Source organism: Psammomys obesus, unplaced genomic scaffold (genome assembly GCF_907164565.1).
Source record: "Psammomys obesus unplaced genomic scaffold, mPsaObe1.curated_primary_1811, whole genome shotgun sequence".
Lineage (NCBI taxonomy): Eukaryota > Metazoa > Chordata > Mammalia > Rodentia > Muridae > Psammomys > Psammomys obesus.
In genome coordinates this window covers 5,217,419-5,242,178 of record NW_026592118.1, presented here as the reverse complement: position 1 = coordinate 5,242,178, position 24,760 = coordinate 5,217,419, and the positions used below count along the sequence as shown (strand labels likewise).

Below are 24,760 nucleotides of genomic sequence, written 5' to 3'. Positions count from 1 at the left end.
GTTCTAGCTGCCCCTGAGAGACATGGAACCCTTGTTCTCCATCTGGAAGCTTAATTCTTGGCCCCAGCCAAAATCCAGGCCTCTGCTGAATGGAGAAAGCCAGCTATACATTTTGTCAAGAGCAGAGTGTCACTCATCTGCCTCCCCTTGTCTTAGGTGCTTGCTGAACTTGGCTAGTTTTCTGGCCTGGTCCTATCCTTTCCTTCCCCCACCATTCCTATCATCCCATCCATCCCTTTCAAGCTGCATTTGCTTTTATATCCATCATGTGCTAAGTCATTTTTATAACTATTTCTTTTTAATCATTATTATTATAGTACATTTAATTATATAATAATTATATATTATAACATAAAATAATAACAATAATGATAAGCACTATTATTATTAAGTCAGGGTCTCACTATGTAGCCCTGGCTAAGCTAAACTCTTTGTCATCTACCTGCCTTTGTCTCTTGTTTACTAGGATTAAAGGCATGTATTACCACACTGGCAAACTGGTCTTTAAAGTCTCTTTTATTTATACAAGTTTACATCTCTACCTAGGCATCTTAAAAATTATGAGTTGGAATATCCAACTCAAGAAAGTTAAAAAGAACCATCCTAGTCCCCAATCCTATTAAAATGTAAGAGAGACAGCAACTCTGAAAGGGAAAACAGGCCATTAAGAGAATATTTTGGATAAATGACTAAAGAGTGATGGCAGAGGAAGTGGTGTAGCTGGAGAATCTGGAGGCTGATGCTGGGGACTAGACAATCAGAATGAGCAGTGGCTGCAGAAAGAGGACGCTGTGCGGTGTGCTGGACAGAGCTCCCCAAACTGACGCAAGCAACCTTAGCAGAGGAGAAAAAGCGGTGCACAGTGGAAAAATAAGAAGGTTCCTATCACTCCTGCACATGAATCCTATAAAAGCCTCTGAACACTGACTTTTGTGTGGTGACCCTTTAATTATTGCTTATAATGGAAACACGGGTCCTCATTCCTCTCAGTTCTGACTCTACACATGTCTATGTAAAGACACTTCGTCTATTTATATTGTTGATTTGTCAACACTGAACTCATGGCAAGCAGTATGATTACTCAAGCTCAAACCCAGCTATTCTGAAGAAGCATTGCAATACTCTGCTCAGTTTAGGGACACTAGTCCACACCTCAGCACTGGACTCAGAAACACACACACGCACACACGCACATACATACATGCACATGCATACACACACCACATAAACCACACACACACACACACACACACACACACACACAATCATCAACAACAAAATAAACTTATCTCCTTTCACCATATCAAACCAAACAAGAACAATTGGTGTAGGAGGAGAGAGATGGCTCAGAGGCTGAACACATGTTTTGCTCTTGCAGAGAAGCCAAGTTCAGTTCTAGGCTCCCAGATCAGGTGGCTCACAACTACCTGTAACTATAGTTTCCAGGGATCAAAAATTCCTGCCCTCTGTGGACAACTGCACCAACATGCACAAACTCACACAGAGACATCATGTACACAGATAATTTTTAAAAGATGGCATAAGTGAGCTTTCTGGGAGTGAGTTAGAACCACCAACACTGGTATATCTCTTTTAAAGAGAACATAAAACATGCCAAGCATGCATACCCTTGACAATAGCTCCAGGAACAAGAAAATGTCCCAGTTGTTCAATCTGACTGCTTGGTAACCAGAGTACAGTGAGTCAATGTTGGTGATTTTCTCACCAACATTGGGGTGAATGGGGGGAGCCATGTGACCAGGGGAGTCGGCCTGGTGCAAGAGTGAGATTGAGGCTTGTCCAAGCCCCAAAAATCTCATCTTGAGACTGGCAGGAGTAGGACTGATCTCTCACTGACCTGGACATATCTTAAACTCCCTACTTCCGTCACCCTTGAAGTGGTCATGTAGCCTGGTGGCCAGGTTACAGGTTAAACTTCCTCTCTACCCATTCCTGAAAAGTTTAAATAGCCTTTGCTACCCCAATTAAGCAAGCTGTTTCACTGAAGTTGTCTCCTTAGAAGGCTGTTTGTCCTTCACTCACCTCTGACCCAGGTTCTGCATTGCACCCACCCAAGCAGGTTCAGCTGCACTCTCTCCACTCCAGCTTGGCACACAATGAGCTGATACAGCCCCAGGAGAGAAGTGGATATGGGGCAGCAGCAGGACATTTAACATGTTAAATGGCTTTTTATAACTAACCAAATTATTCATTTTTAATTGCAAATAGTTTTGAAGACTTATTTTTTTTGTTTTTTTATGTGTATGCATGTTTGTCTGCATTTACATGTAAGCATCATGTGCATCCCTGGTGCCCAAGAAGCCAAAAGAGGTGTCAAGATCTCATGGAACTGGAGTTGAGGACAGCTGTGTGCTGGAATCTGAACCTGGGTTCTCTGCAAGAACAGCAAGTGCTGTTAATCACAAAAATATCGCTTCCAGCAGCAAAACCAAATAACCTCTTAAAATATAAATATAATATCTCTTTGAAAATAAAAATAAAAGCTATAAAGCACGTGCCTGTCTTTAAGAAGGCACTTGAAGATATTCCACAAAGGGAAGAGAGAGACAGGAAAACTGTAATGCAAAGGATTTAGAGCTCCAGATCTGAAATGAGTAATGGGAACAAAATAAGAGAGAGAGAGAGAGAGAGAGACCTTAAGTAAGGAAATGTCCAGTCAAGAATTTGAAGAGGTTCAAGTAAGGACAAGACAACAGGACTGTAGAATTTAAGTAGGCAACAAAGATAAAAAATAATTAATAATGAAAATGAAAAGCCAGAAGCTGAGTGAGAAAGTCAAAAATCTTAAGCTTCTGCCGTGACATAAAAATTTATAATGGTAAAGGGGTAAACATATTCATATATTTTTATTTTGTAGCATTAACTTTAGCCAAGACATAAAGAAATGAATTTATGTTTGCAAAGTAGAAGTCACGTACTTCTAATACTCTATGTGAGTAAGGGGCTGAGATATTTGAGTTGGAGTGTGGATGGAGAGTCAAACAAACACTTAGGATCCTACACTGGATAACAGTACATGGCTTAGTGATAATGGGACAGAGAAGCGTGTTGCAGCTCCATTCACAGGTAGTGCAGATGTGGGTGGAGTAAATTAACTAAATCTTCATTCATCATATCATAAAAAATGAAAAAAATAACTGTCCAAAAATGAAATAAAAGTACAGATACAGCTAGCAATAATGCACTATGTAACCACTAAAATTGTAAGTGACATTCCACAGATGTCAATGTGATAATATACTGAAAGTGATTAAGAAAAAAGCATAAAGAAATATATATATAGTAAGCATATGACTGTATCTATTAAAGGGACTGAAAGTTCTTTGTGTGTATGTTTGTGCTGATTCACCTGAAATGCCACAGGAGACAAATCATTTGTATCAAGAGAAGGAATTTTTTTTCTGATGATCAGTGGCTGTTTGTTTTCCTTTTAGAGATTTAACACTTTGAAGGATATGAATCCATAGAACACGCTAAAAGTAGATAAAACTTTAAAACTAAAAATGCTATTCTTTCTGACAGTGATGATTGAAATGAGAGATGCAGAAGGCAGGAAACTCATGTTTTCCAATGTGAAAACTCTCAGACAAATGATATCTGTTATCTCCGTCTGTTTCACACACTTGCTTGTGATTTTTCTCTACATTGCTGGTCTGAAAAATTGTTGTTCATCTTTCATGGTTCCTGTGCAGACTCTGAAATCAGTGTCCATCTACCCTGGCCTATTCCAAAGTTACTTCTTTCACTGTAACTTTAAGAGACTTTTCCTTAGTCCTAAGACTGCTTCCTCCAATGCACATTGCTCTTTGCATATACTGTAAATGCAAAGCTTCAGAAAGTGGAATAGGTGCCTTCAGTGGTGATATGTTCTGGTCAGGTTCTTCCCACGGAAATCAGCACACTCCTACAACTCGTGAAAGAAGAACCCCGGCATGGTGGCCTCTGAGAAGAGCTGTCTGAGAAACAGGCAGCACCAGACAGTGTGAAGTGAACAGTGAGGTCAGGGACAGTGGTATAGCCTGGATTCTTCTTGCTGTTCCTTCACTCAGGTTGACTGTGGAGTAAATAAACTTCTACACAAGGAAGTGTTGGTATAGAAAAAGTATATCTGAGTGGGAATCAACAGAGAATTCTCAAAAAAAATCACAAGCATAGATGTTGTATGTTTATGAACAAAGAGAAAACAGTAGATTATTGCAGAAATTGAAATTCACGGGCAAAGGCAGGGAATAAAGTAAGACAAAAGCTCAAAATGTAAGTAGTATTAAAATTGATTGTCAGCAACAGGGCAAGGTCAAAGAAACTGCTTTAACTAAGTCTGAACAGACTCGGTTGGCAATGCTAGGCTCCTGGTTCTGCATAGCTTTTCTACTAAGAGTAAGAAATTCTGGGCCCTTAGTATAATCCCTTCTTCATTCATTTCTTCTACATCCTCCTATTTACTGGTTGCTGCTACAAGACTATATAAAAGATTATATCATGATGTATTTTAATGATGCAACATTTTCTGCTTCTGCTATTCATCACATAGTTTAAAATATTCACAATTTTCTTCAGTAAATGTTTCATGTGACTGCAAAACACGCCAATTCATTTTTCCCCTGACTGTTCACAGCACTACTCTGTTTCCCACAGTTTTTCTTTGGTACATGGTGTTCTGCCAGAGCCAGCCAGCAGAGTCGAACGGTTCTTGAGTCGGGAGTGAGGATTAATATTAATAAGATAAACACACAGCACACAGGAAACTTTTTAAAGGTCCAGACTCGACAGCCACAGCAAAAGGCAGGCTGCTGCAGCAAGCAGTGCCAGCAGCAAGTCTCAAGTCTCTGCCTCCTCCTCTGCCTCCAGCCTTCTGACCTCTTTATTTGTGAGGAGTTACTTTTAGCCAGTAAAATATCTCAGAACATTAGGTTAATTTGCACAAGGAGCTAGAGGAAGAGGTGTGACCCTCACAAGCTATCCCACCTGCTGTCACAAACAAAAGGAGATGGACTTGCAAGTTCTCTGCCTGCTAAAAGCCATCTCTCCACTGAGATTTAAATATCAAAGCCGGCCACTGGGAGTCATGGCTCCGATAGTGTTCCTGCTGCTTAGAATGTCCTTCTGCCCTTTGTCTAGATAACATGTCCTGTAAAACGCAACTCAAAGAACATCTCCTTCAGTACCCTACTAAGATCTGTCAGCACTCTGAATATCCCATTTCAGCGCTGCATAAAGACAGAGAGTGGCTCTCACTTCCCAAGGAGGCAGTGATCCACCACAACTGTATCTTGTTTAATGCTGCTGTTCTCTGTTCTTCCCGTGCACCAAACCAAAGGTTGAAGAAAAGTCCTAGATATGCATGGCCATCTTCTCATCAGTGTCTAGGGGTATATCTAGGATACAGTGGACAATAAATCTATGCTTATGAAAAAACAAAACCAAAATGGGACAGTCCAGCAACCTCAGCTTTGACCTTTCTCCTGGACTTCCATGATGCCCTTATTCACACCTTTTCTGGAAACCTCCATTAAGTACACAGACACAAATGGCAGACTATTTGGTATCAGTCTCAAATCTATTAATTTATGGTTGTGTCCTACTGATTTAAGCCTGTGTCAACTTGAGTTATGCCCATTAATGACATCTGTTATGGGGTAAAGTGTGTCGGGGTAAGATGAAGTCTTTAGGGTGAGCCCTAATCCAAAATTCCTGCTGCCCTTCACAAACCGAAGTCAGGACACCTAGGTAGGGGGCAATGCCAAGGGACACAAGGAGAATACAAACATTTCTTCCTGAGACAGGAGGCTTGGCAGTGCTGCAAAGAGCTCTCAGAATGAAGTTGGTCTGCGGGTATGTTGGTTTGGTACAAGTGGACTGCAGACAGTGAGTTAGCACATTTCCAGTGTAGGATGGAATCACATTTGGTTAGTGAACCTCTAGCAAACTAATACTGCCCTACAATCTCCTGGGACCTTGTTGTAAAATGCTCACAGTTTTTCATTCCCAGCTACTGGAATTTTGATAATCTGCCAGTAAGTGACTCTCACTCAGTTGCCCTTGCATCCCACAACCACCAGAAGATTAGAGGTCCTTATCTCTTCTCTCAGAAGGACAGCTGTTGCTCTCCAAGTCCCCCCACCTATTGGCCCTGCATAGCACATGTCCTGAGAATGCTACCCCTTTTCAGTCCATTATTTGCACCGGCCTCTCTTAATATATGCACAGCTGAAATAAAACCCTATGTCTTTATTCATCTTCATGTCATTTTCAGTTTAAAATACATGTTTAAGTATTTGGTGTATGCCAGGCTACTACTTAATAGAAAGGAAGAAAAATGCACACATTACTGTGAACATTTCCTGGTTTTCAGGACTCCCCACTGTTACTTTTTAGAGGCTCACCACCATATAATCTTACTATGCTCGTAATATATCAAAATCAACATTTTCATTTCATTGATAACCAAAAGGAGTCTCAAACACTAACATTCACATAAAACATGACCATAATGGACCTCAGATAACCTTAATCTCTCTTCCATTCTATGATTTCTCCTGATGAATTTCTACCCACATTATCAAGTTCAAATTAAGGATGCCTTGTTAATCAAATCTCTGATCACCCCAGACAGAAACACCAGGAATATTTCAACTTTTATTTATTACTGCAGTTTCAATTTTATGCCTCTGTATACTCACTGTCAATTTTCTAGAAGACTTTGTACTTTTTAAAGGCTGCAGTTTGCATATAAATTGTCCTCTGATTGAGAGTTAATAAATAGTCCTAAATGCAAAGTTCAGAAGTAGAATGATCAAGCTGTGTGGGCTCTTCTGCCTTTGATTAATCCTGTAACGGACCCTTCTTTGGTGGCATTATTGCAAACAGGAAGAAAGTTTTCAAGCCTGAGGCTTAATTGCAGGAAATATTTGTTGTTAACTTTTAATACTGATTTTGTTACTCAACTCTGAAGGTCCTAGAGGAGCATTTTCTTTGAGGCTATACTTTCTCCCAAGTCTGGTTTCTTGGCCTTCCTGCCTCCTGACTATTATGAGATGAGCAGATTTACATGGCAACCTACTCCCAACCATGATGCTCAGCCTTCCCCCAGTCCTAGAGCTCATGGACTGCCAGCTCTGGAACCAGAAGACAAACGCACCTGTCTGGCACTAAGATTTTTCCTGAGCTATTTTGTCACAGACAGGAAAGATGATGAAGCAGAAGGTAGACTGTAAGACTGAATATGGTTTTCTGTTGCAGAAAAGTGTAGTTCTTCAGCATGAATCTGTCATTTCATAAACCCCAAATCAAAGTTCTTTGTGTCCTTAAATTAACATGACAAAATCTATTTTAAAACCAACTGGTATTAATTGTCCGGTATTCAATTATTTGTACTCTGCTTCAAAATCCTAGCAACAAAGAACACATTTATCTAAATCCGGGTCTTACACAGAATTTAAGGAGTTGGTGGAATAAAAGTAGAAAAACGAGGTGAAGAAATTTTCACCAATTGAAGCCCACAAAGCTAAAAGCAGTGTGTGAAAGTATGTAATGAAATGAGCAATGCTATCATTATGAAACTAAACACTTAATTAAGGTAAAAAAGAAAAAGAAAGCATCTATTGCAAGGCAGTTGCAAACCTTTCAGGGCACAGGAAGGCCATTTGAATCCCTGCACTCACTGGGACTTTTACTAAGTTAACAAGCTAACATTTTGCAAATGTGGTGTCGAGTCATGCTGAGTGGCCATCCCTGGGGAGTTTCCAGTGGTCTCACTTGCTTGCCTTAGTACGGATTCCCAGAGCTGTAAGGTAGAGCTGTGCTACGTTATCATTTTGCTTTGACATCAGAGTTTGATTTTTCTAAGGAACAAAATTTTCACTTGCAGTACCAACATCCACGACATAAAAGGATTAGCTGCACACTTGCGACTCTCTTCCTGAACTTGCTAGATCCATCAGGTCAACAGCACTTTGAAAACTCATAAGGTTTCTGAAACTTGTCCTGGTCATGTGCCTGAATACATACAAGTACAGACATTCCTAGCCATTAGTTGGGCAATATGGGGTAAATGAGATGAACAAGCAATTCACTCTGCCTCCTCCATTAGTTCTAATTAGAGTTGTACAGTTGATCCTCTCTTCTTTTAGTTTTAATATCCTCTGTGGAGTCCATTCCAAAGTATTTGCTTTTTGTACCATGCCCTACTCAGGACAATACTTACCTCACTTATAAAGGATTTGGCTGTAGCAGGGTTCATTATGAGGATGGCTCTCCTAAGGGTATCCCGGTAGCGGTTCAGCTCCTCTATCCTCATGGTGTCAAACAGGGTTGTGATCATTTTATTGATGTTGTTTTCTACTTTTTGAAGAGCAACATCCATTCCCTGCTGGGAGACTTTGTCCAGAAACTCCTGAATCCCACGGATATCTAGGAACATTACGACACAGGAGAGAGAGAAAAAAAAATCTTTTCACTTCTGAGCAGTTTATTGTTTAAGAAGGTATAAATTCCCGTATTTATTTATGATTTGGCTTAACTAATGTCCTTCCATGTAAAATTATCCCTATGGGATTGCTTCCTTCCTTCCTTCCTTCCTTCCTTCCTTCCTTCCTTCCTTCCTTCCTCCCTCCCTCCCTCCTTTCCTTCCTTCTCTCCTTCCCTCCTTCCCTCCTTTCTTTCTTTCTTTCTTTCTTTCTTTCTTTCTTTCTTTCTTTCTTTCTTTCTTTCTTTCTTTCCTTGTGTGTGGGGGTTGTTTTTAGAGACAAGGTTTCTTTGTATAGCCTCTTGTGTTCTGGACTTGCTTTGTAGACCAGGTTGCCCTTGAACTCACAGAGATCTGCCTGTCTCTGCCACCCAGAATGCTGGGATTAAAGGCTGTCACCACCATGCCTGGCTAGAAAGTTATTTCTATCCACTTATCATTCTAAAGTAATTTAATAGTGGGAGAAGTTGGTACAAATGGTAGAAAGGAGTGGAAAACAAGCTCATTTCCAAAAACCAGGGCTACTTTGTTCAGCACTGAAGAAGAAACCAAAATAATCTAGACTAATTCCTTCTGTTAAAAGCTTTGGTATTGGATCTCTGGGTTTTCATGGTGGAAATGAGGTAGATCAATCATCTAGTTTCAGCCTATCTTATAAATGATTTTACTTTTACCTCTTCACATAGTAGGATTGGAGGCCCATTATGGGAAGACTGTTACATCTGGATGAAATGTCTCTACTTCTAGCCTAGGTAGAGACCTAACATCCAAGCTATACAATAGCGTCTCTCAGCTTATAGACCACCCTAAGGAAGGCAGCTTCACCTAATGTCGTAGGAAAGAGATGCCTGGAATAACTATCACTTTAATGAGATAACAGTTTCCTGCCCAGACCCTGTGTGTAGCACAGTCGCTACAGGGCTGCCAGCACTCAGTTCCATCTTTCCAAAATCTGCAGCTTTAGAAGGTATAACTTCATTTTTCTCCCCTTCTGTTTCTTTTTTTTTTGGATGCTAGACAGGGCTGAAGTTTACTTTCTCTGCTACTTTGTTTTTCTTTTTTCTTTTTTTTTAAATGTAAACTTTATTTTATTTTACAACTATTCATTACATATCCCAATTGGAGCCCCCTCTTTCAACTCCACCCATTTCTCACCCTTTTTCTCTCTTCCCCCCTGTCCCCTTCCCCTAGTCCACTGAAAGGGGGAGTTATCTTCCTCTGCCATTTTTTTCTTTATTAATTACACTTTACTCACTTTGTATCCCCCCCCCCAATGGTTCCCTCCCTCCTCCCATCCCAATCCCTCCCTTCCTCCACCCTCTGCCTGCATGCCCCTCCCCAAGTCCACTGATAGGGGAGGACTTCTTTTTCTTCCTTCTGATCCTAGTCTATTTTTTTGCTGCCTCCTTCCCTTTTGCCATGTAGCTATTTGAAGAACCTCCATGCATAACACAAAGGCTTTCTCAGCTTCTCCTTTTCATAGTTCTCCTCTGTGCAGACATTGAAATTTATAGCCTTTCCATCCCAGAATTTTTCTTTTAAATTCTAATAACTTTTCCTTTGGACTTTAAAAACAAAATATAAACAAAATATATCTCCCTGTTTTCACTCCAATTTCTTATATCAAAAAGTCATTCATTTCATTTATTATAATCTATAACCACAAAATGCATTACTATCATTAAGGTAAAGAAATTATGTTAGATCAATTAGTAGAAGAGAAATAACTAAAAATGTGACATTTAAGGAGTGAAATAATGCCATTGATGACAGATAAATTTGAAAACATTTCTCAAAAAGATTAACACCGTCACTAAAGTGATATTCATAATATAAATAGAATAATGGGACATGTTTCTTTCCAAGGGTCTCAAGTTACTCAATGTTTACATACATAAAACAAACTACATTATCAAGTATTTAAATTTGAATACCTAGTAGGAGATAATAACAGTAGGAGGAGATAAACCTAGTAGGAGATAATTATTATTATTATTATTATTATCTTAAGAGGTGGCATCATATGTATAAAGTGGAGAAATTTTAATCCAGCAACATGGCTGCTCTGGCAAAGGATAACAGTCAAAGACCTTCTCGGTCTATGTGATCCAGCTGTAATGCAGACACACTCTGGACTATAGTATGATCTGGCTGGGATTTAGACATGCCATTAGTACACACCTTTAATCCCAAACAATGACAGTAAAGTTAGTTTAAAGAAAGAAGCAGCCATATTTGAAAATGACATCTAATTGAGGGGCAGAAAAAAATGATGAATCAGAGAAGGGTCTGACAGAGTGAGTCATATACAGGATGCTTCTAACTCTCAAGACAACAGGATAGAAAAGACAGGCTGTTTTAAAGCAGCACAGGGAAAGAGAGGAGAGGTTTTTGTTGTTTGTTTTGTTTTGTTCGTTTTTCACCTAGATTATTTTTATTAGGACAGTTTTACAGAGACAGGTGCAGAGAGAACAAGCTAGACACAGGTGAAGACAAAACAAGCCAGAAAATGAGAATGATCAGAAGATTTAAACATATTGACAGGCCTGAGCTTATCCTCTTACCCTGTGGCCTGGAGCTGGAGTGGATGGGAAAGGAAGCTCCTCTTTTCTGAGGAATAGACCAGGGGGGGAGAAGAGAGAGAAGGAGGCTGGGACTGCTAGTGGGGGCTAGCAACCAATACGTAAAGTGAGTAAAAAAATAAATTAATAGTTTTAAAAGCTCATGATGTGTAAAACACAATAGCATCATCACTGTTGGGAGAATGCTTTGGATGGCTTATGAAAAAAGTGAGTAAATAAACACAAGTTAGGAAGCCTAAGCCTTCCTGTTCTGCATTAAAAAAAAAAAAAAAAAAAAAAAAGCCAGAATTAGTTTCAGGCCAGGCAGAGGAATTCAGTCAGAAGCCAGTTTGAATTAGTCAGCTTGAGAGGAGTTTTGAGCCAGTACAGCTGAGCTGAACCACTTAGCCAGAGTTCAGAAAGAGCTAGAAATGGTGAGTTAATTCAGAAGTTAGCCTCCAAAAATACAGTTACATTTGACAAATAAAAGATACTTTTACAATAAAGAAAGAAAAATGTGTTTCAACATTTTTGAAACTATTCTGCAAAGTTTTGAAAGTGTGGTGGCCTTCAAAATATTTATACATCAAATTCCAATATGAAAATTTCTAAAAAGTTATCAAAATAAAAGTTGTGGGCTCATATAATATAGGATAAACATACTAAAATCCATACTCTTAAAGAAGCTAAACAGCAAGGAATACCCTAGGGAAGATGCTCAATCCTCATTCAGAAAGACAAACACGGGGGCCTGGAGGGATGGCTCAGAGGTTAAGAGCAGTGGTTGCTCTTCCAGAGGTCTTGAGTTCAATTCCCAGCAATCACTTGGAGGTTCACAACCATCTATAATGAGATCTGCCTGCAGGCAGAACAGTGTATACATAATAAATAAAAATGTAAAAAATAAAAAAAAAGGAACAGAAAGACAAACACGATAGACATTGCAGGATAAGGAACAGGACAGGAGCCTACCACAAACAGTCTCTGAAAGACTCTACTGATGAGGTATTGAAGCAGAGGCTGAGACTTATAGTCAAACAGGAAGACCTGGAGGAAACAGGAGCTCCAAAAGGAGACCAACAGAGCCATAAAAACTGAGCCCTGGCCGCCCTGAAGAGAATGATACCCCAACCAAGGACAATGCACGGAGAGAACCTAAAACCCCAGTTCAGATGTAGCCCATAGGCTCAGGCTCCAACTGGAGTCCCTAGTAAAGGGAGCAGGGACTTTCTTGGGCATGAACTCAGTGGCAGGCTCTCTGATTACCTTCCCCTGTGTGTGCAGCCTTGCCAGGCCACAGAGGAAGACAATGCAGCCAGTTCTGATGAGACCTCATAGACTAGGGTCAAATAGACGGGGAGCAGGACCTCCTTTATCAGTGGATTGTGGAGGAGCACAGGGGGAGAAGAGGGAGGGAGGGTGAGATTGGGAGGAGAGGAGGGAGGGGGTCACAGCAGGGATACAAAGTGAATAAATTGTAATAAATAATAATAATAGTAAAGGAAAAAAGTTCTGGGCTCATTTCATGTTTAAATAATGGAAATAAAATAAAATATCAAAATAATTATCAATAATTAAACATAAAAGTTACATATGAACAAATGCCTGAAATGTTACAATTTCTAATCTCCTACCATACTGGATGCTTACAAATGGGGTCTAAACTAGTTAATAGGGCTGGAAAGTCCACCAAGCCAATGAAATCTCAGTATACAGAATTTATTTTTGCTAGTTCACAAATCATATCTTTCATTTTATGCTCATGGCATGAAAAATTTAAAGCTAGAATAATTAGTTAAGAATCATAAACAAAGGACTTAACACCAATGGACTTTTTATCAAGCCTTCTAAACATGTGTGATTGCACGCATGCTAAATTTGCCTCTCAAGCGGAATAAGTAATTTGAAAACAGTAACAAGCCCTTAGAACTAGAACTAAATAGCTCCTAACATAGAGAGTGTATTTATGCATAATAAAATTTTATATTTGCAAAGTTACAAATTAATTTTTAAAATCTGTGTTTTTATTGATTTCTTTTTAAAACTTCAGGGTAGTAATATGTTCATCTTTGTGATAGCTCTTTCTATGTACATTCTACCTTCCAGTATATATTTCTAATTATATTACAGGCCTGAGCGGTCAGCATTGAAGCAGGTTAAAAGAATAAAAGTCTCAGTGGGCACAGCATAGCAAAAGGGCAGGAATGAAGGCAAAAAAGCCAAGTCTAAAAGTATTTCATAGTTCAACACTGCCAGGTTGAGTGAACAGCATTAAATCTAATGGGTCACGGCAGACACAGGTCTATAAATGATATAAGAATTTTCTTTCTTTCTTTCTTTCTTTCTTTCTTTCTTTCTTTCTTTCTTTCTTTCTTTCTTTCTTTCTTTCTTTCTTGTGGGTTCCCCTCTCTCCACATCCTCTCCAGCATGTGTTGTCACTTGAGTTTTTGATCTTAGCCATTCTGATCAGTGTAAGATGAAATCTCAGAGTTGTTTTGATTTGCATTTTTCTGATGACTAAGGATGTTGAGCATTTCTGTGTTTCTCTGTCATTAGCTTTTCCTCTATCAAGAATTCTTTGTTTAGCTCTATTTACCACATTTTAAAATTATTATTATTTTTAATTAGTTATAGTTTATTTACTTTGTATCTCAGCTGTAGCCCCCTCCTTCATTCCCTCCCAACCCCACCCTCTCTCCCTCATCTCCTCCCTGCCCCTCTCTAAGTTTACTGATAGGGGAGGTCTTCCTCCCCTTCCATCTGACCCTAGCTTATCAGGTCTCTTTAGGACTGGCTGCAATATCCTCCTCTGTCCAGGATAAGATGATCAATCTTCACTTTAGGCAAATGTCCACATTGGAAGTAGGAGAAGACAAGTAACAGGACAGGAGCCTACCACAGATGGCCTCTGAAAGACTACCTAGCAGTGTATCAAAGCAGATGCTAAGACTCATAATCAAACTTGAGCAGACTACAGGGAATCATATGAAAGAAAGGGGAGTTAGTATGACCTGGAGAGGACAGGAGCTCCACAAGGACCAAATATATCTGGGCACAGGGGTCTTTTATGAGACTGTTTCTCCAACCAAGTACTATGCATGGATATAATATAGGACCTCTGCTCGGACGTAGCCTATGGCAGCTCAGTAACCAAGTGGGTTCCCTAGCAAGAGGAACAGGGACTGTTTCTGACATGAACTCAGTGGCTGGCTCTTTGACCTTCCCTTTACCTCCCACCCCCCTCAGGGAGGAGCAGTCTTGCTAGAACACAGAGGATATCAGAATTATTGATACACAAAGCAGATGTTCTCAAAACTTCTATGTCAATCACAATAACTGGAAAGAATTAAAAATCAAAACCCTGGGCCCATCTCAGAGCACAGAACATAATTTTTATTTTGAATTGTAAGGTTTTATTTCATTTTTTATTTGAATTAATTAAAGGTTCACAAAAATAAAACACAAAACAAAAAAGTACATTGGAAAGGATCTGAGACCTTCCAGAAAATTCATGCTCTAATCTGATTTTAAAAGTAAAATATTGGTGCAACTTTACTCTTTCACTTGAAAAAAAAAAAAAGCTTGTTTAAGAAAATAATCAGTGAAATTGTAGATCCGTCATTGTCTCTTAAGAACGTAACAGGAAAGACAGTCTCTAGAACAAGGCAGCTAACAAACAAACAAAAGACACAAAATATGTTCAGAAGGAACTGACACAGTCAACCACAGCATGGAGACAGGCCGGTATTAACCAGAAAACACAGTTGAGTTCCCTTTGCAAAACTGGACCTTGTCCTGGTCCCCAAAAGGTGAGGAGGCAGTGCTCATGAGAAGAAATGGGAGAAAAGAGGATAGCTTGGGAGTGCAGAAAGGTGCCTTCATAGGAAGAAGCTAGCATTTGGGGAACCCACAGGCCTCCTGGGTGGCTGCTGCCTGAGGCCAAGTAGTCAGGCAAATCTCCCTGCAGGCAGGATTCAGATGTTACAGACAGAGGCTCTTATTTTATTTCTAGTAAAATTTTAATGCCTTGAAAGTTTTAATTAAAAGACAGACTTAAGTGGGAGATAAGCTGTTTATGGAGAAAGAAATGCAGTATACCCCTGGGTGAGGCTTTGTGGATGATGCAAATTGAGCTTTATGTGACTTATCACATTTTTAAAATGGATATGCCTATTTTTTTTTAAGTTTTACTTTTGGTCAAAAGATAAGCAGTATCCACACTTTTGCTTTGGTCATAATAGAATTCTTGGCTACAGAATTTCAGTTGTTACACCTTAGCTATGGACTTGCAGATACAGACTTACAAAATGTGTGGAAATTTATTCCTAAGATATAAGCGAATAAATATGTATTGTATAAAAGTCTTCAAAGATCAAATTAGTAAATGTGTGTGTGTGGTGTGGGTGTATGTTTATGTGTTAATGTGAAAGAGAGTAAGGAGGATAAGCAGGAAGGAGGAGAGAGAATGAGTGAATATTTGACTGATAAGGAACTCCTGCTCAGTTCTTCAGGAGGCCACAGTGCCTCAGATTTACTGATAGCTAGCCATTGGAAACAGCATTCAACCCAGGTAGATTTCTGTTATGGAGCAATCAGGCAGTAAGTGTTTTCCTCATTTGAGGATGTTACAGCTGATCATGAGCAGCAACCGGTATGTGTGAGCGGAGATGAGTCCCAGTCATGTTATTAGCGGCTGTGTATAAATGATTCATTAAAAGAAAGAGTAGGCCTTTGGGTTTGTTAATTAAACATGAACATAATCAACCATCTCAATAATTCAGCTACAGTATCTTCGTTCTGATTTCGTTAGTCATTGAGCTAAGTTCCAAAAGTTACAGAAATAAAAGCACATGGTTTTGACCTTAAGGAGCTGCCAGACTGATTGCCCCTGTCAGCTGGGGCTATTTATTGATAAGAGAATGTTTCCCAGATGCTATTAGTTCTACTTACCAGATAAATACTAATAACAAGTGTTAGACAGCTCATCAACTGAGTTATTAAACATAAGATTATGAGAAAAGGAATTTCCCCTGAGCACCACAAAGGGATTTTCGGTCAGCAGAAGAGTGATCTCTTCTCCCAAGTGCCCACATCCTGAGCCTTGTAATCTGTAGATATGCTAAATTACATTGCAAAGTGATATCGAGCCTGAAGGAGTTACTGAGGTGTAGAACCCAGTGAAATAAAAATAGAAAGATAAACTACAATACTCGAGTAAGTCCAGTATCATCATGAAGACCTAAACTTAGAAGAAGGAAGCAAAGGAAAAGAGAGGAAGATGGATAGATAGTTTTAGGAAAGGGCAACATGGGTGATTAATCTGAGGAAGACGTAAAGAAGGGTAGCCATCTTTGGAAGCTGCACAAGAAGGGAAGTGGAAATCCACGAGAATTACCAGAATAGAGCATTTCTGGCCCATACCTTGGATTTACCCTGTTAAGATTTGATGCCATGCTTCTGACCCACAGAACTTGACATAATTGGTTTTGAGACTCCAAAGTTGTGATACCCTCTTGTGCCGCAATAGAAAGCATGATATTTGCAGGCAAACGGTGGGATATAGAAAAGATCATTCTGAGTGAAGGATCCCAGAAGGAGAAAGACACTCACTCATACAGACCTATAAGATATGATAAACATAATGAAATCTATTCATCTAAAGAAGATGAACAAGAAAGGACACGGGGTAAGATGATCAATCTTCACTTAGAAAGACAAATGGGATGTGCATTGGACATAGGAGAAAACAAGTAACAGGACAGGAGCCTACCACAGAGGGCCTCTGAAAGACTCTACCTCGCAGTGTATCAAAGCAGATACGAAGACTCAAAACCAAACCTTCGGCAGAGTGCAGGGAATCATATGAAAGAAGGGGGAGTTAGTATGACATGAAAGGATAGGAGCTCCACAAGGACCAAATATATCTGGGCACAGGGGTCTTTTCTGAGACTGACACTCCACCAAGGACCATGTATGGATATAACCCAGAACCTCTGCTCAGATGTAGTCCGTGGTAGCTCAGTGACCAATTGGTTTCCCATAGTAAGGGGAACAGGGATTATTTCTGAAAGGAACTCAATGGCAGGCTCTTTGACCTCCCCACCCCCCAAGAGAGGAGCAGTCCTGCTATGCCACAGAGGAGGACTTTGCAGGCAGTCCTGAAGATACCTGATAAAACAGGATCAGATGAAGGGGAGGAGGTCCTCCCAAAGCAGTGGACTTGGAAAGGGGCAGGAAGGAGATGAGAGAGGGAGGGTGAGACTGGGAGGGAATGAGGGAGCGGGACATAGCTGGGATACAGACTTAATGAAATGTAACTAATAATAAAAATAAAATAAAAAATAAATCAAAAAAAGAAATCAATGTAAAATTGTGTTTAAATCTTTTTTAATTTTTAATCTATTTTTTATTTATTACAATTTATTCACTTTGTATCCCAGCTGTAGTCCTGTCCCTCATTCCCTCCCAATCCTACCCTCCCTCTCTCTTCTCCCATGCCACTTTCTAAGTCCACTCATAGGTTAGGTCCTCTTCCCCTTCCATCTGACCCTAGCCTACCAGGTCTCATCAGAAGACTGCATTACCTTCCTTTGTGACCTGGTAAAGCTGCTCCCCTCAGGGGGAGGTAATCAAAGAGCCAGCAACTGAGTTCATGTCAGTGACAGCCCCTGTTCCCTTACTAGGGAACCTTCTTGGATACTGAGCTGCCATGGGCTACATCTGTGTAGGTGTTCTAGGTCATCTCCATGAATGGTCCTTGGTTGGAGTTTCAGTCTCAGAAAAGATCCCTGGGCCCAGATATTTTGGTTCTGTTGATCTCCTTGTTGAGCTCCTAGTCAGCATGATTCTAATTACTGTCCACTGAATTACTAGCCAGAGCACGGGAGGATGAGGAACAGGCTCTCGATCTCAATGCTGACCTGAGCAAGTTAGCCAGAACTGACCACCACAAACAATACAGAAAGGCATAAAAAAAACAACCAAACAGCCAACCAAACAAACAAATCAATACATGCAAAATCATCTTCAGAGCAATATCTTATGAACAATACTTTAATTTTTGTGACCCCCTAATTATGTTTGCTGTTTAGGCCATCTTCCCCTGTTACCCTCTAAGACATAATAGGTAACTGGAGGCTATTGATTTATTCTATCAAATCTTGTAAAATGATGACATTATTATCCCTAATGTAGAATTAATCTTAATTGTCCCACCAAAATTATCTTTATTAAAGTAGACTAGTCTAATTAAATCCAGAATTTAGTGTTAATTTATGTTCATAAAGAAACCCTAAGAAGAAACTAGAACTATGAGAAAATAGAATATTGTATTTAAATTGAACATGTGATCCATTTTGGTGGAACCTGCACCAACCATCTATTTCAAATCAGATCAACTTCTTAATAGTCGTGCTTTATTGTATGCTAATCACTCTGAAAGGTGCTTCGAAGAAATTGATGAGAAAACCGAAACAGCTCCTGTCTTTCTAGGAAATGGGATCTAAGGCATCTGATGATAACACCAAGCCTATTACTGACTGAAAAATATTGCAGTATTGTTCTTTTTAAAAATTTATTTACTTATTACAATTTACTAACTCTGTATCCCTGCTGTAGCCCCCTCCAGTAGCAGTATTGTTCTTTTTCTATGTAAATTGACAATTTAGCTAAACATAGTGGCTTTCTGTGAACAAAATAACAATCTGTAGTCAATTTGTAGTCAAACATCACCTTTAAAGTATTGAATAATAATAGAAAAAAGATTTCTGTAAAGTTTCATTTTTAATTTTCTTCTATTCATCTTTTCCTCCTTTGAGAAGGCTAAGATATTTAATCATTCTGATCACTTAATGCATTGAAGACCTCAATTTGAGCAAGGAGGCTTCAGCGTGGCACTGGCTAAGCATGGCATTTCTGAAATTATGACAGCATGCTAAGCTTTAAAATTAAAATGTAGGACCTTGTGACTTTCTTCTCCCACTTTCTCATTTTACAAATTGGAACACTGCTTAGTGCTGAATATATGAGATAAATCACAAACCAGAACAGAATTTTTCCAATATTTGGATAGCAGTGTGTGCTTTCTGTGTCTACTTCCTGAGGGAAAAAAACAAGGCTTTTAACCATCAAGCAATTTTAAAAGTTTTGTTTTAAAGGAACTTAAAAAAAATCATTGGAGTAATGTTCTTTTTGGCATTTTTAGATTATTTTATTTTATACTTAAAAAGTAAAGATAAGGAAATGCTGTGCTGGGCTTTGACACAAGACAGAATGACAATTATGATCCAGCACTGAGAGTTTACATTTGACAAGAGCTTGTCATTTGCGCATAAGCTTGCTATCTTTTACCATGGAAACCATCTTTACAGTAAAGACGAGAAATGTTTTTATAACACAACCATTGATGTACAAATCCTGAAGAGGAGAATACACTTTTTTTACCCCTTTGACATAATATATACTAATGCAAATGAAATGGTTCAATAAACTGCTTGGATTAATTAAATGCTTTTTGATGCAGACTGGAGTCAACGAGAGAACTGAAGGCTGGAAAGTAACCAGTGACTAATAAACAGCTTTCAGGCTGTAGGGAGAGAATGTCAGGATTATTATAGTTATCAGACATTTGAAAGCATCCTTGGGGCAATTATGAAGATTTGCAATCAGTTAGGAGGAAAGTGTCCGTCTTACGGGCACTGATTAAATCTATACCAACTCTACATGGAATAAAGGTCGTGACTCAGGAATGTGTTGGGAAGACTGCTACCTAATCTACCTTTCAAAACTAAGGGCTCTGCCTACACACCCCAGCCACCGGATTGTGTGCTGAGCCTTAACTTCAATTATTAAATGAATGTTTTCACCATGCAGAGGAGCATGAGAAGAAAAGACTTTTGATTTCCTGAAGTGTTAGATAATATGGTCATGTGATGTAATTTGGTCATTTCCATAGTACTTTGTTATGTTGAAACTTCATGGAGATTTGTCTCCAATTTTCAAAATGGTTAAGCAGTTATGGGAAGGATAAATGGAACCAACCTAGTTGTTCCATCAACAGATGAATGGATAATAAAAATGTAATACTCATATAAAAATGGAATACTACAGCTCTCAGAAAAATGAAATCCCAAAATTTGCAGAAAAATGAACTTTGAATTCATATTATCAAGTATGGATTCTAGCTCTGTGTGTGTGTGTGTGTGTGTGTGTGCGCGCGCGCGCGCGCGCGCGCACGCACGCGCAATGGAGAGATAGCTCAGCAGTTAAGAACACTTGTTGCTCAATTCTTTACAGACCTTGAAAAAAAGATTCTCAGCTTCATATGGAGAAACAAAAAACCCAGAATCTCCAAAACGATCCTGTACAACAACAGATCATCTGGAGGTATCTCCATTCCCGATCTCAAGCTGTACTACAGGGCAACAGTAATAAAAACTGCATGGTATTGGCATAGAAACAGAAAGGAGGATCAATGGAACCACATAGAAGACCCAGAAATAAACCCACACACCTATGAATACTCAATATTTGACAAAGAAGCCAAATCCATTCAATGGAAAAAAGACAGCATCTTCAACAAATGGTGCTGGACCAACTGGATGTCTACATGTAGAAAAATGAAAATAGATCCATATTTATCACCCTGCACAAAACTAAAGTCCAAGTGGATCAAGGACCTCAACATAAAACCAGATACTCTAAATCAGCTGGAAAAAAAAGTGGGAAACAGCCTAGAACTCATTGGCACAGGAGACAACTTCCTGAACAGAACACCAACAGCACAGGCTCTAAGAGCAACAATCAATAAATGGGACCTCATGAAACTGAAAAGCTTCTGTAAAGCAAAAGACACTGTCATCAAAACAAATAGACAGCCTACAGATTGGGAAAGAATCTTCACCAACCCTTTATCTGACAGAGGGCTAATATCAAGTATATATAAAGAACTAAAGAAGCAGAAAAGCAACAAACCAAGTAATCCACTTAAAAAATGGGGAACAGAGCTAAACAGAGAATTCTCGAAAGAGGAACGTCGAATGGCAGAGAAACACTTAAAGAAATGCTCAACCTCATTAGCCATTAGGGAAATGCAAATCAAAACGACCCTGAGATTTCACCTTACACCCATCAGAATGGCCAAGATGAAAAACTCAAGTGATAGCACATGCTGGAGAGGTTGTGGAGAAAAAGGAACCCTCCTCCATTGCTGGTGGGAATGTAAACTGGTTCAACCACTCTGGAAGTCAATCTGGCGCTTTTTCAGACAACTAGGAGTAGTGCTACCTCAAGACCCAGCTATACCACTCCTAGGTATATACCCAAAATTTGCTCAAGTACACAACAAGGACATTTGTTCAACCATGTTCGTAGCAGCTTTATTTGTAATAGCCAGAACTTGGAAACAACCCAGATGTCCATCAACGGAGGAATGGATACAGAAATTGTAGTATTTTTACACAATGGAATACTACTCAGCAATCAAAAAGGAGGAAATCATGAAATTTGCAGGCAAGTGGTGGGATCTAGAAAAGATCATTCTGAGTGAAGTATCCCAGAAGGAGAAAGACAAACTTGGTATATACTCGCTTATATAGACCTACAAGACATGATAAACATAATGAAATCTACACACCTAAAGAAGATAATCAAGAAAGTGGACACAGGCGAAGGTGATTAATCCTCATTTAGAAAGACAAATGGGATGTGCATTGAACTTATGACAGGAGTCTACCACAAAAGGCATCTGAAAGACTCTACCTAGCAGTGTTTCAAAGCAGACACTAAGACTCATAACCAAACCCTCGGCAGAGTGCAGGGAATCATATGAAAGAAGGGAAGTTAGTATGATATGGAAAGGATAGGAGCTCTACAAGGACCAAATATATCTGGGCACAGGGTCTTTTCTGAGACTGACACTCAACCAAGGACCATCTATGGATATAACCTAGAACTTCTGCTCAGATGTGGCCTGTGGTAGCTCAGTAACCAAGTAGTTTTCCAAAGTAAGGGGAACACGGACTATTTCTAACAGGATTTCAAGGGCAGGCTGTTTGACACACACACACCCCCCCCCCTCAGGGGAGGAGCAGTCTGTTAGGCCACAGAGGAGGACTTTGCAGCCAGCCCTGAAGATACCTGATAAAACAGGGTCAGATGAAAGGGGAGGAGGTCCTCCCCTACCAGGGGACTTGGAAAGGGGCAGGGAGGAGACCAGGGAGGGAGTGTGGGGTTGGGGAGGGAATGAGGGAGCGGGATACAGCTGGGACACAGAGTTAACAAAATGTAACTAAAAAGAAATAAATAAAAATAAATAAATAAATACATTATATAAAAAAAAAAAAAAACACTTGTTGCTTTTACAGAGGACCCAGGTTCCGTTTCCAGTACCTAAATGGTGGTTCACAGCCATCCAAAACTCCAATTCTACGCATGCAAACTTTGAGGACACCAGACATGCAGTTCACATAACATGCAGGTGATTACGCACACACACAGTAACATAAAATGAAAGGATCTGAAGATAGCTAAGGCAGACTGTCAAACAATATACTATATATATATGCACACAATACATATATCCATATATGCTCATACAGATAAACAGATGTGCCTGTTGGAACGGCATAACATAGAAAGGAGAGAATGTGAAGGTAAATATTGAAAGTAAGCAATGAACACTTGACTCATGAAAAGGATATAAAGCAAATTTCCATTGTTTAAGTTCAGCTCTTTTTTTTTTTTGGTGTTATATAATTACATAAAATATATTTGATAGTGAAAGTGCAAAATCCTACGTGAAGCCTCATAACTTCATAATGGCTGTTCTAACTGTACAAAAGTTAATTCAGATGTATAGACTGCAGGTCTGGTTAATTTTACTGTGTGAATTTTTATTTGTAAGTTCTTTATAATAACACATTAACAGACACAAAAGAATTAAGTGAGGAAAGATCTGAGATGCTCAAATGTATTTTAAAAATAAATTTCTCATTCATTAAATTTAAGATGACAGTGAGCTAAACAGTCTTGCATTCACACTTTTTTCACATTTTATGATATTTTTTATTGAAAAACCACAGTTTTATCACAGGTAAACTATGCTTAGAATTTTGTTTCAAAATAAGTGTGTATTTCATAGATTTCTTTACTCTTATGTATAAATTTATTTTAACTAATTTCATAAGAAAAAATAAAAACACATTTGCATTAAATAATATTGCTATACATGTCTTTGCTTTCTGTAACTGAAAAAAAAATCACCCTTTTCCCCTCTCCCAACTCCTTCTAGATCTTTCCTTTTTCCATACCTACCCAACTCTATACCCTTTCTTTCTTTTTTCTTCCTTTCTTTCTTCTTTCCTTTCTTTGTTTCTTTCTTTCATTCTTTCTTTTCTTTCTTTCAAAAAAAAGCAACATAAAGCAAGAAACTCATAGTAACAAAGATTTATCTTTAAATGTCCAAAGGCCTTCCAAAGTTTTAGCTGGATTCATAGAAGTCATAAGCATTTTATGAGCACAGACTTTGCAAGATCCTTTTCTAATGACCCATGCAGACCAGAGTGGGAGATACAATCACTTTATAATTTTTTTTTCGGAAATATCCTGCAGTTCTTCTTGAAGATAAATACCAAAACTTGTTGTTATTAGAATGGTACTTCAAGATTGTAGAAGGATGGAAAGAACCCATCAAGACAACTTTGGCTTATAGAGTTGGGGAAGGCATGGAAATTCTTAGTCTTTAAAAATAAATTTGGAACTTTTCTTTGTGAGAAGATGCTCTGGTGAAGACCCTGTAACCTGGGTAAGTGCTTATATTTAGTTTACTGCTATAACCTGTATTTCTACCAGATGGCTCCACCACACTTTTACCATCAGTCCTGTAAACTAACAAATGAGTCTATTGCAAACAGCAGGAAACACATCCCTGCCCATGTAGAATACTGGCAAAATTCTCACCCATCACGTAGGTGTAAGAAGACACCCCACCTGTAGCTGGGAACAAAACTTACTACACCTGTAGGCTTGTGAGTTATACTGTTTCTGATTTCTTCAAACTTGCTTGAAAGAAGCCAAGGGAAACACACAAATAAATGAACATGATTATTTCCTAATTTTTTTTTTTCTTAAAGCCCTGCAGGCTATCAATGCAGATGCTGAGACTTATGGGCAACCTTTGGGCAAAGTGCAGGGAATCTTATGAAAGAAGTGGGAAACAGTAAGATCTGGAGAGGACAGGAACTCCACAAGGAGAGCAACAAAACCAAAAAATCTGAGCATGGGGGTCTTTCCAGAGACTGATACTCTAACCAAGGACTATGCATGGAGATAACCTAAGACCCCTATACAGATGTAGCCCATGGCAGTTCAGTATCCAAGTGGGTTCGATTGTAATAGGAACAGGGATGTCTCTGACATGAACTGATTGGCCTGCTCTTTAATTACCTCCCTCTGAGGGGGGAGCAGCATTACCAGGCCACAGAAGAAGACAATGTAGCCACTCCTAATGAGACCTAATTGACTAGGATCAGAAGGAAGGAAAAGAAGACCTCCCCTTTCAGTGGACTTGGGGAGGGGCATGCATGCAGGGGGTGGAGGAAGGGAGGGATTGGGACAGGAGGAGGGAGGGAACCACAGGGGGAATACAACGTGAATAAAGTGTAATTAATAAAGAAAAAAATTAAAATAAAAAAAAAAAAGGAGTATAAGGTCCAGC

The 24,760-nt window shown here is 39.2% G+C and overlaps 1 protein-coding gene across 1 annotated transcript in view; it reads right to left on the bottom strand.

The window, feature by feature from the left end:
- Grid2 (glutamate ionotropic receptor delta type subunit 2) overlaps positions 1-24,760 on the bottom strand; it is a 1,513,832-nt gene that overhangs the window by 711,246 nt on the left and 777,826 nt on the right. The window contains exon 4 of the mRNA XM_055612670.1: positions 8,225-8,430. Coding sequence (XP_055468645.1) covers positions 8,225-8,430 — 206 coding nt within the window. The remainder of the gene's footprint in view (positions 1-8,224; positions 8,431-24,760) is intronic.